Source organism: Glycine soja, chromosome 16 (genome assembly GCF_004193775.1).
Source record: "Glycine soja cultivar W05 chromosome 16, ASM419377v2, whole genome shotgun sequence".
NCBI lineage: Eukaryota > Viridiplantae > Streptophyta > Magnoliopsida > Fabales > Fabaceae > Glycine > Glycine soja.
The window spans coordinates 37,157,913-37,173,166 of NC_041017.1; the positions used below are offsets into that span (position 1 = coordinate 37,157,913).

Genomic DNA, 15,254 nt, shown 5'->3' on the forward strand with positions numbered 1-15,254 from the left:
ATTCATTGTTAACCTTCTTATGCCACTAATGAATTATGAGCATGTTGTTTGTATATATCTTATCTTTTTATTTTTATTTTTCTATAATGCTTGTGCTTTTCGCCTTTTCCTATGACTTATTTCTATATTTTTGGAAGGTGAATAATTCAATGGATAATTTCAGCTAAAGAGTGTGTTTATGCTGGAGGCTAGTGTTGATCGGTATTTGGAAATTGAGGCTGATGATTTAGCTGTCTTTCCTAGAGGAACGATCATGACTTGGGAAATTATTGAAGCTGGGAATAATCGGTGCAACATGGAAAACTAATGCATAATATTAATTAAACATGTACATAGTATATTTTTTTAAATATCATTTAGAAATATTTCTTTCAAATATCTTATTCTAAAAAATATAATATTATTCCCTAAACAAAAATGCTATTAAAAGAAAAAACATAAGTGCATAGGCCTTAAAGAAAAATATATATGTGACATATTGAAAAATATATTTTAATATTACACACCAATAAAATCATTTATCAAGATAATATATTATTGTTAAACAACATCTCTAAAATTTTCATTTTTAGATCCAAATAACATCATCTTAAACAATGTAGTCAAATTTACCTGATTAGATTTTTTTAAAAAAAAGACCTGATAAGATTTTGTTATTGTTGTATTATTGTTCAAAGGCATGGGTTAAGCTGATCTAAACAATGTTATGACCTAAATATGCAGGTATTAGGTATAAAGATAAAACGATTTTACTAGTGAGTTGTTACTTGTTACTGTAAAGCTTATAAAAAAAGCCCTCGATGCCATTACATTGAAACATTGACCGCGATCCTAATAAAGTAATCATTTATGTTAAGATGATTTTTAAGTTTGCACCTTGTCATAAGCATGCAATATTTGTGGCACTTCACATTGCAATGAACGGTAGGGTAATGTTACGGTTGAATAAATAAATTTCAAACAACAATGTAGCTCAAAATAAGTTAATTTAATATTTATTGACCAACAATGAACAGAATTTCACTATCATCCCTATATTGAATGTAGGTTAGTTAAATTAATTTGCATTCCTTGATTATTTGATAATTTTTAATTAGATTTTTTTTTTTTTTTTAATTGAGTCCCTAAATTTAGGTCCATGGTGGGACATAAGTAACATGGTGAGAGAGAGAAAATGAAGGAAAAGGAGAAAAAATTGCTTCTGTCAAATAAGATGACTAATTTTCCTTTTCATATTCTTTTTTTTATTAGGAATATTGTGTTATTATGTGCTTCTTCCTCTTTCTTTTACTATCAACACAATCAAACAAGAAGAATTTTCTTTTCTTTAATTTTCTTTCTTACCAAATAACCTACAAATTGTATCTTTTTCTTTTCTTCTCCTTTCATTCTTCCTACTTTTTTTTTCTAAACCAAATACAGTAGAGAAAGCAATGCATACTTTCTTTTAACAACAAAATTATGCATATTCAGGACCTACAAAATAGCCTTTTCCAACATATATTGTTCCGGCCTAGAAATTATTGTAACATGATTAGTTTGCATGGTGGCGTTTTTTTTTTTTCACTTTCTTAAACTGAGGTAACTCATTTCATTTATAATTATTACTCCATAGTCTGTTCCATTTACATAAGCATAATTTTGATTTGGCATGCCTGAGCAAATCTGAAGGTGAAGGAGACCCTTAGCACAGTAGTTAAAATATAAGTCGGTAACTAGTTCAAGTTATGAAATCAGCATAAGACTGCCTGCAATAAATCCATAATAGGTAAATTGCTCAGTGGGAATCCAGTAATCCAGTACAAAGGAAAAAATGTCTTCAGTGAGACTTCCTAAAAAATAATTGAAATTTTGTATAATGTGCTGCCTAAATTAGCAATGCTACACTACACCTTTCTTTATCTTCTATTATTACTTTCCTATCCAGTGAAACTTAGACCAGTAGCTATGCTGTTATACAAGGGATAATTACAGCAATTTTTATGTGATTTTTACAAATAACAATGACAATGATAAATTATACACCGAATATGGTAAATGTAGTAATATCAGAAGCTCATGGCTCTTGATGAAAGCTCCAAATCCCCCTCTTGTAAATCTGATTCACCTACGTCAACATTCACCTGCAAAAGATTAAGCAAAATTAGTCAAAACTCAATACAATATCCTCATAGCTCATAATGCTGCAAATGAATAAAAGCATGGTATTATATTAGCAGGGGCTACTACTAGGTAACTTAAAAAGTAGATAGTTTCTATATAATAATCAACCCTCAAACATAAATCTAATGCATTAATCAGCACAGGTTCAAATGTAAGATCATACCGCTGAATCCTTCATCTTAGCAAGGTACTGCTCCAAAGCACCATCTCCACGAAGAATTTTCCCTCCACATCCAGGAGCAGTTAGTGATCCTACTGACTCTTCATCGATAACAACTGCATCAACTCGGTCACTTCCTGTCTTAATATCAGGAATCTGGTGCAAATAAGCATGTATATGTTAGTACAAAACCGTAGAGAAGAGTGATAGTTTGTGATACTTGAAGATAGCTGATACACAGTTAGATATTTTAAGAATAAACCAACTGTCCAATACCTCAAACATGGCTTCAGTTAAAATGTTTTCCAGTAGGGCTCTTAAACCCCTGGCACCAGTATTTTTGGCCATTGCTTTTTTTGCTATCAATCTTAGAGCCTTCTCTGTGAAGTGTAACTTAACCTGAAGAGTACAGGTAAAGTTTGAGATAAATAGACTTCACTTTGTCCAATCTACAAGCTACTCACTTGCAGTTTTAACTGAAAGAAAGATTAAACAAATGAACACACACACATGCATGCACACACAGGACAACTTAAATGATTTGTGCAAAAGGCATAAACAAGTTGGCCAGTTTGACCAGGCAAAGACCAACACCAAATGGCCCAGAAACCATGGCAAACTAAATCAACCAAGGTTGGTTTTGATTAGGCTTCCATGATGTTCCAAAGTAGAAAGGAAAAAATGGCTGAGACAAGCTACAGTCAACATCAAATGAGATAAAGGAATATTTTTATGTCTTGGAAAAATAGGAAGAGGGAGACTGTAACTGATTAAAAAGATATATTTGGTGAGTCATTATAAGAATAGTCTGCAATGAACAATCATTAAATCAATCGTACTTTAACCAATTTGATGTTGGCATCTTGGTATGCCTAAATTTTGTTGGTTTGGGATGAAAAGGATCTGGTAGCCACGTGAGTTCAGGTTTTCACACCACATACATACAGAGTGCACACACACACACTGCTTACATTGTTCATGCTAAATAATTTCTTGTACTGCTTGCCAAGAGCATTTTTTGGTTCAGTGAGGACCTACAAAACCAACAACAGTTATATGACTATATATCTGTTCAAGATCTAAAATAAGTAAAAACTATGACTCTTCAAACAGCCAAAATTAGTATTTCACATGACAGCAAGTCTAAAATCTAAACCAACATATATAACATGCTACAAACAGTCCATGGGAAAATTTTCAGATGATATTACTGATGCCAATGACACTTGAGTTGTTAAAAGTAATAAACAAATTATGGGTCCACTAGGCAAAAAAGAACTCAAACTCTACATATGAAGTGACATATACTAAATAGAAAAGTGATTCCCCTCTTTTATACTCTTTTCTACTTTCCAAAAATGTTCCAATTTCATTGTTTACTATAACTGAAAAGAGAGGACCAAAGTGTCAACAAAAACAAGGATACAACTACCCTACTTTTAAGGACCTTCTTCCAATCTTCATTACAATTACAAAACAAAACCAGCTTGCATAATTTTTTAAGATATGTGTGTGCGTGGTGTGTGTGTGTGTGTTGAATTTTCTTTTTACATTTTATACCCACATCTTAAGTTCCTATTCTAGTCATAAAAAATCAATAAAATTTCCAATTTATTTTTCAAGATGCTTTCCATACTATTAAATATGAACCATGACTATATTTTCTTTTTCTTTATCAATTTGATTATTATCTTTATAAAAATATTGAAGTTAATTATTAAAAATATATAAATAATAAATATATAACAAAATCTTGATATGGTGAGAGAACAACGAAGATTTAAAACTTTTAGGAGGCTAAACCCATACAGATTCCAGTCTTTATAAGTATAAAGCATTAGAAATGGCAGTACAAAATCAATCATCATCAGAAGCAGTAGGCAAGCAGAATCAGTCCTTGGAACACTAAATTGTTTAGAGCATGAAAAGATATATGATTGAAATGATTGAAGACAATATAAACAAGGTAGGAATACCATCATAAGTTGGTCTTCAGTTAAAGCTGACAAGCTAACTAAAATGGGGAATCGTCCAATAAACTCTGGTATGAGGCCATATGCAATAAGATCAGCGCTTTCCACCTGAAAAATATTAAAAACAACTGTTTAGACTCATTATGATAGTTGTCGGCTACAACAATGCATTATCTCACTAGTGTGTCTTTATCTGTTGTTGAAAGATTTGAGAAAGCACACGCCACCATGGTAGCTTAAGTGCATTATTTACAAGCTTCAATGGCTTACAGTATCCATCTATCTATCTAGCCTTACAATTATAAAAAAAGGAGATTAATATTTCATATAAGAGACAACACTCACTGACTCAAGTAAAGATGATGTTACTGCAGAATCTGTTATTCCACCAGCTCTCATATTGGCACGAACTGGTGCTCCAAAACCAATAGAAGAATCTTGTCGTCTGGTTTATTTGATAAATCGTATAAGTTAGTGAATACTCTAGCAGAAACCAAGTCATATGTAAACCAACTGTGATTTATGAGCAAATATTTTTGCAAGACAAAGGCCAACATTACCTCTCCGAAATGGTTTTTTCAAGATCAATAAATGCTCCACCACATATAAAAAGAATATTTTTTGTGTCCATCTGCATAAGATAAAAAAAATAAATGGAAGATTATTGAAAAACTTAACAAGTGTTTCTAGAGTTATAACTGTACTAGCCACTAGGTGACTGAAGCTGGCCTACATTGACATATATTGAAAAATACTTGGTAAGAGATTACAAGAGTTCTTAAAAAAAATTCTCCATTTGGCATTTTCTCCTTTGTTATTTCCTCCAGCTATCTATGTTGGTTTTAGTGCAAAGGTGTGCATTGTTCACCAACCAATGAGGTGATTGCACCATTCTCATTTTTTCATTCTTGTTTAATGAGAAAAAAAGATACATTGATCATAATGATAGAAACATGTTTCTAAATTCTAAACGAGTATTTCAGGATTCAGGACAATAGAAAACAAAAATATGAGAAAAATTGTCTGAGTGGTACACGCATAAACAAAATGAAAAGGAATGACGACATGTTATTCTTCCAAAACAACATACCTGAATGTTATCCCCCCGTGGATGCTTCCTAGCTCCTTTCTCAGGAACATTTACTATCTAGACAATAAGAAATCATTCCAAGTTTAGGATACTGTATGAATGGCAATAACCAATTTAGCCCTATCTCTTCAAAACATTCAACACAAATAATCAATGCATAAGTAAAAATATGAAAAAGTTCCACAACACAAAACGGTGATGTTACAAAAAATTTATTGAATCTGGGATCTGGATTATGAGGGAAATTATATTTTATATTGTCAATAAAAAGTAAAAATAAATCTAATGTTAAAGTGAATCTTAAAAACGGTGGCTAAAGAAGGCTTCAGAGAATACATTCCAGAATTTAGAATCACAGAACCAAACAAAATTAACCATAACAGCTCAGGGAGCTAATTTAGTCTAAATTCAAATAATTCAAATTTCAGAATTCTTTTTCCTTTCATTTATTAATATCTTTACTTTTAACCATGGAGTTTTCAGGCAAAAAGGATATTATGATAATTTGATTTTTGTTTCATACTGCAGTAGATGCTTTGGTGGTGATTTATATAAAATTGGCATTTTTTCACTTGAGCTTCAACAAGAGACTACTTGGTGAAAAATACACATTTTCCTTGGAAATTGGTCTAGAAATACCAGGTCTTTTATTTTTCCTCAACAACAGTTCAAAACACAAACTTTGGCATGCAATTAATTAGAAGCAGCACAAAGGAGCTACATTACTATTAGTTTGTTTTACTTGGGAAGAAGAAATCGTGAACACATAATTTATGGTAATAGAAAAGAATATTGTACTCCAAGGAATCATGTCTGCTCTTACTAAACCCTATGACCAACACATTTCATCAATTATGCCTCATGTTTCAGGTTTCAACTATTCAGTCCTCAATGCCTGAGAATTATACAGCATATCAGCTTCCTCTCACTGAATAAATAGGAGTTTGAGTTTCTCAAAATCAGATCCCAACATGCAAAAGAATATACTATACTTTCTTAATCTAATTGAAATTACCATTAATGCATCAGTGTTATTAGCTACCAGTCAATCACCAATTTAAATACCCTTGCACATATAATTGCAATTGCTTGTCAAATTGCAGATTTCAGTTGCAATATAAATGAGATACAATAAACCAGTTAGCAACAACTGCATTCTAGATCCTTTACTTACAGTTCCTTCCAGCATTTTCAATAATGCCTGCTGAACACCCTCACCAGAAACATCCCGACTGATATTTAAGCTCTTGGACTGTAATTATATAACAACAACATTAAAATCTATAGTCAACAAGAAAGTATTAACTTATCCAATTAAATTAGAAAAGAAACCTTCTTCGTTATTTTGTCAACTTCATCAATGTAAATTATTCCTTGTTGAGCTGCTGCAACATTAAAATCTGCTGCCTGTTATGGCAAAAATAACCAGTATAGCAATGAGATGGAAGGAAGGTGCAACTATAAACAAGATAAAAAGAACAATCTTTGCACAGAACAGTAGATGAGGAGATTCAAACTCTGGCTTGTCTCACTAAAATGCACCCATGCGTGTCAGGAACCTTTTCTTTTTGTTTAAATAATTTTTTAACTGTTTTTTATAATAGTATTCTTAGTTTACATGAAATTAAAGTAGTTCTAGTAAATGTTATGACTCCATAAAAGCAGCACATGTCGCAAAGTTTTATTTATTAGTTTAAATATTAACAAATATATTCTTGAATTATTTATTTAAAAAAATGACTAACTCTAGGACTGTACACTGACTATACGCCACATCTTCATGAGAGCAATTTTTTAAAAAAAATGAACAAGCTAAAGTAATTCATTTTAATGTCTCATTGTTGTCATTGTGGCTCAAATTGAAGGACAGAATGCTACTCTACCACAGTACCCACAAGGGAAGAAATCCACCACAACAAGCACCTCACTAGATAGCAACCTATATTATGTATGAGGATATAACCATTTAGAATTTTTCCAACTAGACAACGCAAATAAATAATTATTGGTTATTATGTGGGGCAAAAGATATAGACAAAATAAAGAGGGATTAAACTAATTTTTTCTTGTCTGCAGCTAATATAAATTGTTAAGGTATTTGGGCTGACCTTTATCATTTTCAATTAAGTTTCTAAAGCAAGGAAGCTTCCCTGAATGTAACAAACTCTCTATTATGAGTAATTCCATTCATCAACTGTATAATATAAGTGAGCATAACCTAAGAAAAGAATTGCTAGGATACTGAAATTGATAAATAAGGTCATTCCTAGAAGAGAAAGGATTGGTAATTTAATCAAACACCAGAATGGTGCAGAACAGTACACATACCGTGAGTAGTTTATACAATATTGATTCGACATCTTCTCCAACATAACCAGCCTGCAAAGTAGAAAACTTGTTTAGGTCAATAACAACAAAACTTTGTCTAAGGACAGGTGAGCCAACTATGAAACCAAACCAGAAACAGTTACTAACTACTACAGTATACCCAAATTTTCAGTTGAAAGTAAAAGTTGATTGCATCCAGCAAACATACCAAATACATTCTTATCTCAAAAATAAGAAAAAAATTCAGATCTTTGGCACGGGAAAATGGACAAATCTGCATCTTTTAACTTGTTTATGTTGTACTCTTTGTTTTCCTCATTCTAACATTACCTCATCAATGAATTCATACTTGCCTGTGTTAAGGTTGTTGCATCAGTAATGACAAACGGCACATTCACAAATCGAGCCAGTGTTTTAGCAAGTAATGTCTTCCCTATTCGATAAAATTTAGATTAGAATAACAGGCATGCTGTAATTTCAGATACTGAAATCAAAAGAGCAAGCAATGTGGATGCAACTAATTCTCATTTTCTAAGAAAAAAGGAAATAAATTAGTTTTAATGAATGTCATACCTGACCCTGTTGGACCCATCAAGAGAACATTACTTTTCTCTAGCTCCACATTATCGTCATCATCTAATACTTCTGAAACTCCTGAATCTGCAGCTGACCTAGTATTGAAATCCACCGATTCAATCATAGCAAATAGATAATGTGAAAGACCAAACTATGATTTTGACACTTGGGTAAATTCCCCATATATTTACCATGACATATGGATTGGTTTATATATGAAGAGATCTATATAAAAAAGGGGAAATAAGGAATCAAAAGAATCCGTTGTAATTCCACTAAGGGGTAGTAAAAGAACTAACCCTTTCTGTAAAGTGGCATGGTATATTCTTTTATAGTGGTTATAAACAGCTACAGAGAGCACCTTCAACAGAAAAATAAACCATTAACAAGGTACAGTCAAAACAATGCATTTGCAGTGACTTGTAATATTGGCAAGTCCAATTGTTTTGGATATACAAAGAGTGGAAGAAAACCAGAGGAATCAAATTCAAAACTAAAACAATGAATCTAGAAAAGACACATACATTTTCACTTATTTCCTTTTATTCCTCATTTTGCACCCTAAACAAACCACAGGCTGACACTTAACTGCACATCAGCAAGCCGAACTAAGCACAGAAAAATAAACCATTAACAAGGTACAGTCAAAACAATGCATTTGCAGTGACTTGTAATATTGGCAAGTCTAATTGTTTTGGATATACAAAGAGTGGAAGAAAACCAGAGGAATCAAATTCAAAATTAAAACAATGAATCTAGAAAAGACACATACATTTTCACTAATTTCCTTTTATTCCTCATTTTGCATCCTAAACAAACCACAGGCTGACACTTAACTGCACATCAGCAAGCCGAACTAGGCACAACAAACAAAATTCAGGAAAAAAGGATACCTTCTTGGCTCTTTGTTGGCCAATAACAAACTTGTCAAGACCCTTACAGATCTCCTTCGGCGAGGGAAAATCCTTCCCCAAATTAGACCCTCCCCAGGCAGTCTTCTCGCCCTTGCCCCCACCTCCACCACCCGATCCACCATTCCGTGGCCCCGTAGCCCGGATAACATTAATCCCAGGTGGAAAAGGCGGGCCTGGAGGAGTATGTACAGCCAATCCATTTCCATTCCCATTACTACCATCTGGTGCCAGCGGCCACGACTCAGGTGGCTCGCCATTACTACCATTACCTCTGCCAGCGCCCCTATTGTAAGTCATCAAAGTCTCCCACAATGACACTTCAAGCCATTTACTTGCATTATTATTACTCCTACCCCAAAATTCCTCTCCCTTACTAGTACTACTACCACCCTCTTTGCCACCACCCTTCCCGTGTGTGATCCTCCTAGGAGAATGCCCCTTACCACTTACATCATTAACACCATTATTTTTAGTACTAGTGACCCTACCAATCTCCACAAAGGTACCTTGCAAAGGTGTAGTGTCATAAGGGCGAAAGTAATAAGCAGTTTTGCAACTTGGGCAAAGGTTCACCGATTGGTATCCCTTTTCTCTTTCTCCGCCACCACCGCCCAATTCAGATTCACTTGATGGGGTGGGAAAGTGGCGATTAGAGAAAACAAGGTTCATGTCTTTGGTGCAACGTGGGCAATTCGCCTCGGCCCGGATCTTCCGGGTCGAGTTGTCGTCCGAGCCGCCGCGGTCCCACTTGTACCGCTCCTGAACCCCCACCGGAGCCTCCCGCCGCCGGTGGCCGGCGACCATGTTCAGGTGGGTCGAAATTGGGCAAAAATTGAACCCGGTTTGATGGTGCCCACGTGGCAGGAACCCCGAAAGCAACGCCATTTCCTTCGCATTCTTCCATCTACCGAAGATTCGCGACATGGGTCGAGAATTTTGATCCGAAAAACCAAAGGGATGAAAAACAGAGAATTAGGGTTGGGTTGGGTTGGGTTGATTAGCAAAGTAATGTTGTGAATTTGGATGACCCAGTTGGGGAATTAGCGTGGAACGGTGAAAAAGAGAAGAACTTTGGATCTGTGTTCGCGGATTGGGAAGTGGGTGTGCGTGAATTTATGCAGGGGAAGAGAGAGAAAATTGGATTGGAGGGGAGAGGATTGAGCAACAAGATAGAGCTAAGAAGTGTTTATCGGCGAAGGAAAGAAAACTGCCAACACAAACAACATGACACACGTATTTGAGGAAGTGTATGTAAGTGGCAGTGGTGATGTTTATTTTCCTTCTATTTTTTGACACTTTGACCATGTAATGTGGATCCATTTTGTTAATGTTATCTCTAACGAGTCACGGCCTTCTTCTCTACACTTTCTCTTGTGTTTTGTTTGCAGCCATAAGCTACATTTCTGGTTTGGAGCGGAAAAAACCACCAATGGTGTTGTTTACCATGGATAACCGTTGCAAAGACTTAGTATTATTTGTCAATGTCTTCTCCTGGATGTTCATTTTCAGTGGCCATTTATTGTTGGATGTGATGTATGTAGCTGCAAGGCTATCCTATGGATTTATTTACCTGTGGATGACACTCATTAAATGAAAATTCGTCACGCCATTTAAATTCTTTAAAGAAGTATTGTTTTTGTCTGTGTATTTAATATATTAGATATTAGTATTTATTTATTTTGTTTAACATTTTTTAAAGAAATGTTTTAATAAAAATAAAAATCTTTGAACTATTACTTTTTAGCATTGCATGAGAAATTGTTTTATTTATTCGTTTTAATTATACCCCTAAAACATTATAACTATCATATAATTTTCTCTCTTATAATAAAATTTAGAATAAATTACACTTAGATTCTATGAAATATTATTTGATGTTTTTTTTATTTTCTTCTAAAATAACTCTTCTTACATGTACAATATTAGTTAATAGATATATCTTAATTGACAACACAGGCTAAATAATGAATTCATTTCATTTTTTAAAAAATTACATAAAAATATGTTAAGTGTGTAGATTTTGTCCACCCCTAATTTTGTGTATTTGATCCCTTACCCCTAATTTTTTACCCTTTTCTATTAATTATTAATTTTATTTTTTAAATAAATTACCCTAATTTAAGGTCCTAAATCTGTAACTATCAAGGGTCTAATCATGATAGTACCAAATAAAAAAAACTCGAGTTTTCATAAACACTACAAATAATAAGTCTAAACTTAAATATAAATTCATGTAAATGTCTCTTGGCTCCAGCACCATTTGTCTCTCTAATATTCTAAGAGAGGATAGGAATATTATTGAACTCAATTCTTGAGGAATAAAGGTATAAAAAGGAAAAAGCACATGAGATTTTATTGGGTTAAAGTTAGCATTTCAATCTCCATTTCATCTATCAATTATGGTTAGTTACCCACTTGTACATGGCATTAAAGGATTGCATCATCATGAGATTATAGTATAAGCACTTATCATGTTCATGAATTACTCAATGTGGGATTATTCTTAATACGCCCCCTCGAGCCAGGGCTCGTCACCACAATGCGAGGGCTGGCGGCACCCACCGGACAGAAGCATAATATGGCTCTGATACCATATTAAATTTATAGTGCAGCCAAGGCATCCGAAAGGTCCCCTTAAAAACCGGTTCATAAGGGGGTGGTCTACCCAGCTATATAAGCACTTATCATGTTCATGAATTACTCAATGTGGGACTATTCTTAACATATGGTTGTAGTTACTTAACAAACTAATAACGTTCACCTCTCACAAGTTCAATGGGCATTGCACTATAGAAGCCTCTATGCGGTACTCTTGATTCTTTGTTCAATAAAAACAAAACTTGCGACCTAAAGGGAGGATTTAGGTGGAATCTTGGGTGCATGATTTTGTTAATGTTTTATTATGACACAACAAAGGTTCCCCCAAGTAGTCTTGCTTGAGACAAAGGAGCTTACCTATTTTTGATTGTTGTTCACACTTAATTTGGGTGGTTTGGTCATGCATATTGCGGTAGGGCTTTGATTTGCTCCATACCCTTTGCTTTTTTTAGTAAGAATTTTGTTTATGATTTGGCTTTTTTAGTGCAAGGATCCATCTATGAATTTTCCTTTGTTATTATCCCCCAGTTGCTCTTTCTGATTAGCTTTTTACAAGCCATTGAATCTATATCTAATTTAAACCTCACTTCTTTTTTTAATCATATATTTTTTATTAGTTGCAGGTTAGCGTTTTTTGCCTAAGCACTAGCCAATCTCCATGAAGGTGGACTTCCTCTTTACGACAACTATGTTGTGTAATGTTGATTTTGTTATTCCTTCTGAGGATCATGCAACCTAATTCTCTTCTTTTAAGTTTGTGGTGGTCTTGTCTTCGATAGGGATTCAATAGTCTCCACGAGGGATTGTGACTTGATAGTATTTCGAGCTAGGTGACAAAACATCTACCAATAATACAGATAATATGAATTTTTCTTAGTTTTTTACCTTGTACCCGTGACCATTTTGTCAAACTTTACCCACCATTAATTGATTAAAGTCCTTCTCTCTTGTAGATCTTAATAAAAACATTAGTTGATTAAAGTATTTTTCTCGACTAGAAAATTATTTTGACTAGTCTTGCCATAGTAGAAGCCATGACCAACAAAAAACTTTCATCATAATAGACCTAACTTAAATTGGAAAATCTAATCCACACTAACATGCAATGAATATTGATTGTAGGAGAAACAAAGTCAACACTGGAATTTGAAATTGCAAGAATAGCTATTCAGAACTCCTTTTATGCATTCATCCGTATTGATCTTGGCCATATAGAAACCATTATCAACATCCATAATATCAAACCTCTTATAGCTACCACACTTGGTTCAGCTTCTCCTTCACGAGACTATATCTAATAGAGTTTCCTAATAGTTTAATAACAAGCCTATCTTTCTAAGGGTTGCACAATTCTTGAAACACTCAATCATCTAACAAAACCTTTGGTAGCAAATTATTACCTTCCTTAAGCTCAAGGGAACTATATTTTGTGCCATTAAATCAATCTTTTCCCTCATTGGGAGTCCTTGCTTAATATACATATCACCTTGTTTAAGAAAGAAATATTCTTGGCCAATGAAGGCATGTATCTTCTAGAATCCAATGATTTTTTCAATAAAGGTCGTGTTTCTATTTCTTACGTCGTGAAGATTACTTCTTTTATCTCTTTGTAGTCTTTAATTAGATGTAATATGTTATAGTGTGACTTTTTTTTATAATCAAAATAAAAAATCATGAAATCGCAGCATGACCCAAACCATTTCTTACCTTGGCAGCTAAGATAAACTAGTTGCTTATCATAATAATTTGTGATTAATGCATACCATTAGTTCTTAAAAGAAAAAAGTAACTTCATAGAACATTGATGCTTAAAAAAATGTCAAGTTAGATATATTTTACAATTTTGATTTGATGGAATCTAGAGTACCTTTTAGACTGAAGCTTTACATTTTAGTGACATAAAAATAAATGAAGCCAATCCTAAATTTTTTTATACATTATAACCAACCCTAAATATATCAAGATGATTTAAAATAAAAAAATTAGCCTCATTGGACAACTTTATTTAACTCTATTATTCATGGTTATCTAACATTTTACAATATATGTATTAAAAAATTACGAAATAATTCAATAAAAAGAATAGGACAGGTACCCTTAATAAAATAATAAAGAGATTAACTTTAAAACCATAACTCGTCTATTCAGTTGATGTTTGTACATCTAAAATTTCACAGCACACGAACTCAAATATAAGAAGGGTGGCCTAACCAGAGATTAACTTTGAAGATTCACCACTCACATAATTAATCCTATACATGGGCATCTAAAATTTCACAACATATGAACCCAAAAGAAATTCAAAAAAATCCAATAAAAAATTACTATAAAGGAGGAACGCATTAAGATGATATGAGATTAACTCTACAATTTTATAACTCATCAAATTGATATGTGTACTTTTAAAATTTCACCATTTATGCATAAAAGAGTTACAATGTAATCTAGTAAAAAAAATATAAGAGTTGTGTAATAAAAGAGTATGTTTAGGAGTTAAATTTAAAAGGAAAAGATAGAATAAAATAATATATGCATTGAACATAAGTATTAAATTAAATAATAAAAAGTAATAAATATTTTATAATTTAATAGTTTTTAAAATAGAATTAAGTTTCTCAATCCTTTATTTATTCTTTAGAGAATCACAATCCTTTAATTATTACTAAAAGTATTAGATATTTTTCATACCCTAAAAGAAAAATTAAAATTAAATAATATACATATGTCTATATAAATTTTTTACACAATCATTAATTAAAGTTATGAAAACTGGTCTAATTAGTGACTGGTTGAGGTAGTTGGTCAATGAGTCACTGGTCTAATCATTGGATCAGTAAGTGGTACAGTTTGAACCGATATATATTGAAAAGATTTAAAATTATATATATCTATTATATATAATATATAATTAATATTATTTGATTAAGAAAAATTCATTTATATTCTAAAATTCAAAATAACAATTGAAGTATTAAAGTTAATAAAGTCCACAAATAATAATTTAATAATATAATTACATAAGTCTTAAGTTTTTTTTTGGAGCATTTTTTTGTTTTATTATTTTTACGCGGGCTATCAAAACTGACTTGGGTCGTCAGATTTATCTCAAACTGATCGGGTTATCTCACACCAAATGCATGATCGGTCCAATGACTAAACCAACTCAATTATGTTATCGGATCTGGTTGAATGATCCGGGTCGAATAAAATTTTTAAAGTATGATCATAATAATCTTGATTTTTAGATCGATCGGATATTTAAAGTATCGTCAAAATAATTTTGATTGATAATTGATTCATAATATAAACATTTTTTTTATTAAATGCACATGGAAATCAAAATAAAACATTAAAAAGAACCCATAAATGTTAACAAGTTGTCGTTAACTCACATGAGATTACCTCCTAATCCTCTTTCACACCAAACATTATAAAATGCCACAACTAGTCAT

At 32.7% G+C, this 15,254-nt stretch overlaps 1 protein-coding gene across 1 annotated transcript; it reads right to left on the reverse strand.

Annotated features, from left to right (window-relative positions):
- Positions 1 to 1,725: 1,725 nt before the first annotated feature.
- On the reverse strand, positions 1,726 to 10,736 carry LOC114390538 (CLP protease regulatory subunit CLPX1, mitochondrial-like). Its single transcript, XM_028351291.1, has 15 exons — positions 9,184 to 10,736; positions 8,590 to 8,651; positions 8,288 to 8,385; positions 8,068 to 8,147; positions 7,715 to 7,765; positions 6,719 to 6,793; positions 6,561 to 6,638; positions 5,387 to 5,443; positions 4,857 to 4,927; positions 4,642 to 4,741; positions 4,300 to 4,404; positions 3,295 to 3,357; positions 2,600 to 2,722; positions 2,327 to 2,479; positions 1,726 to 2,123 (listed from the first exon to the last, which is right to left on the reverse strand). The coding sequence occupies exons 1-15, from the start codon at positions 10,126 to 10,128 to the stop codon at positions 2,049 to 2,051; spliced, it is 2,136 nt and encodes a 711-aa protein (XP_028207092.1). The 5' UTR covers positions 10,129 to 10,736; the 3' UTR covers positions 1,726 to 2,048.
- Between the last annotated feature and the right edge of the window lie 4,518 nt (positions 10,737 to 15,254).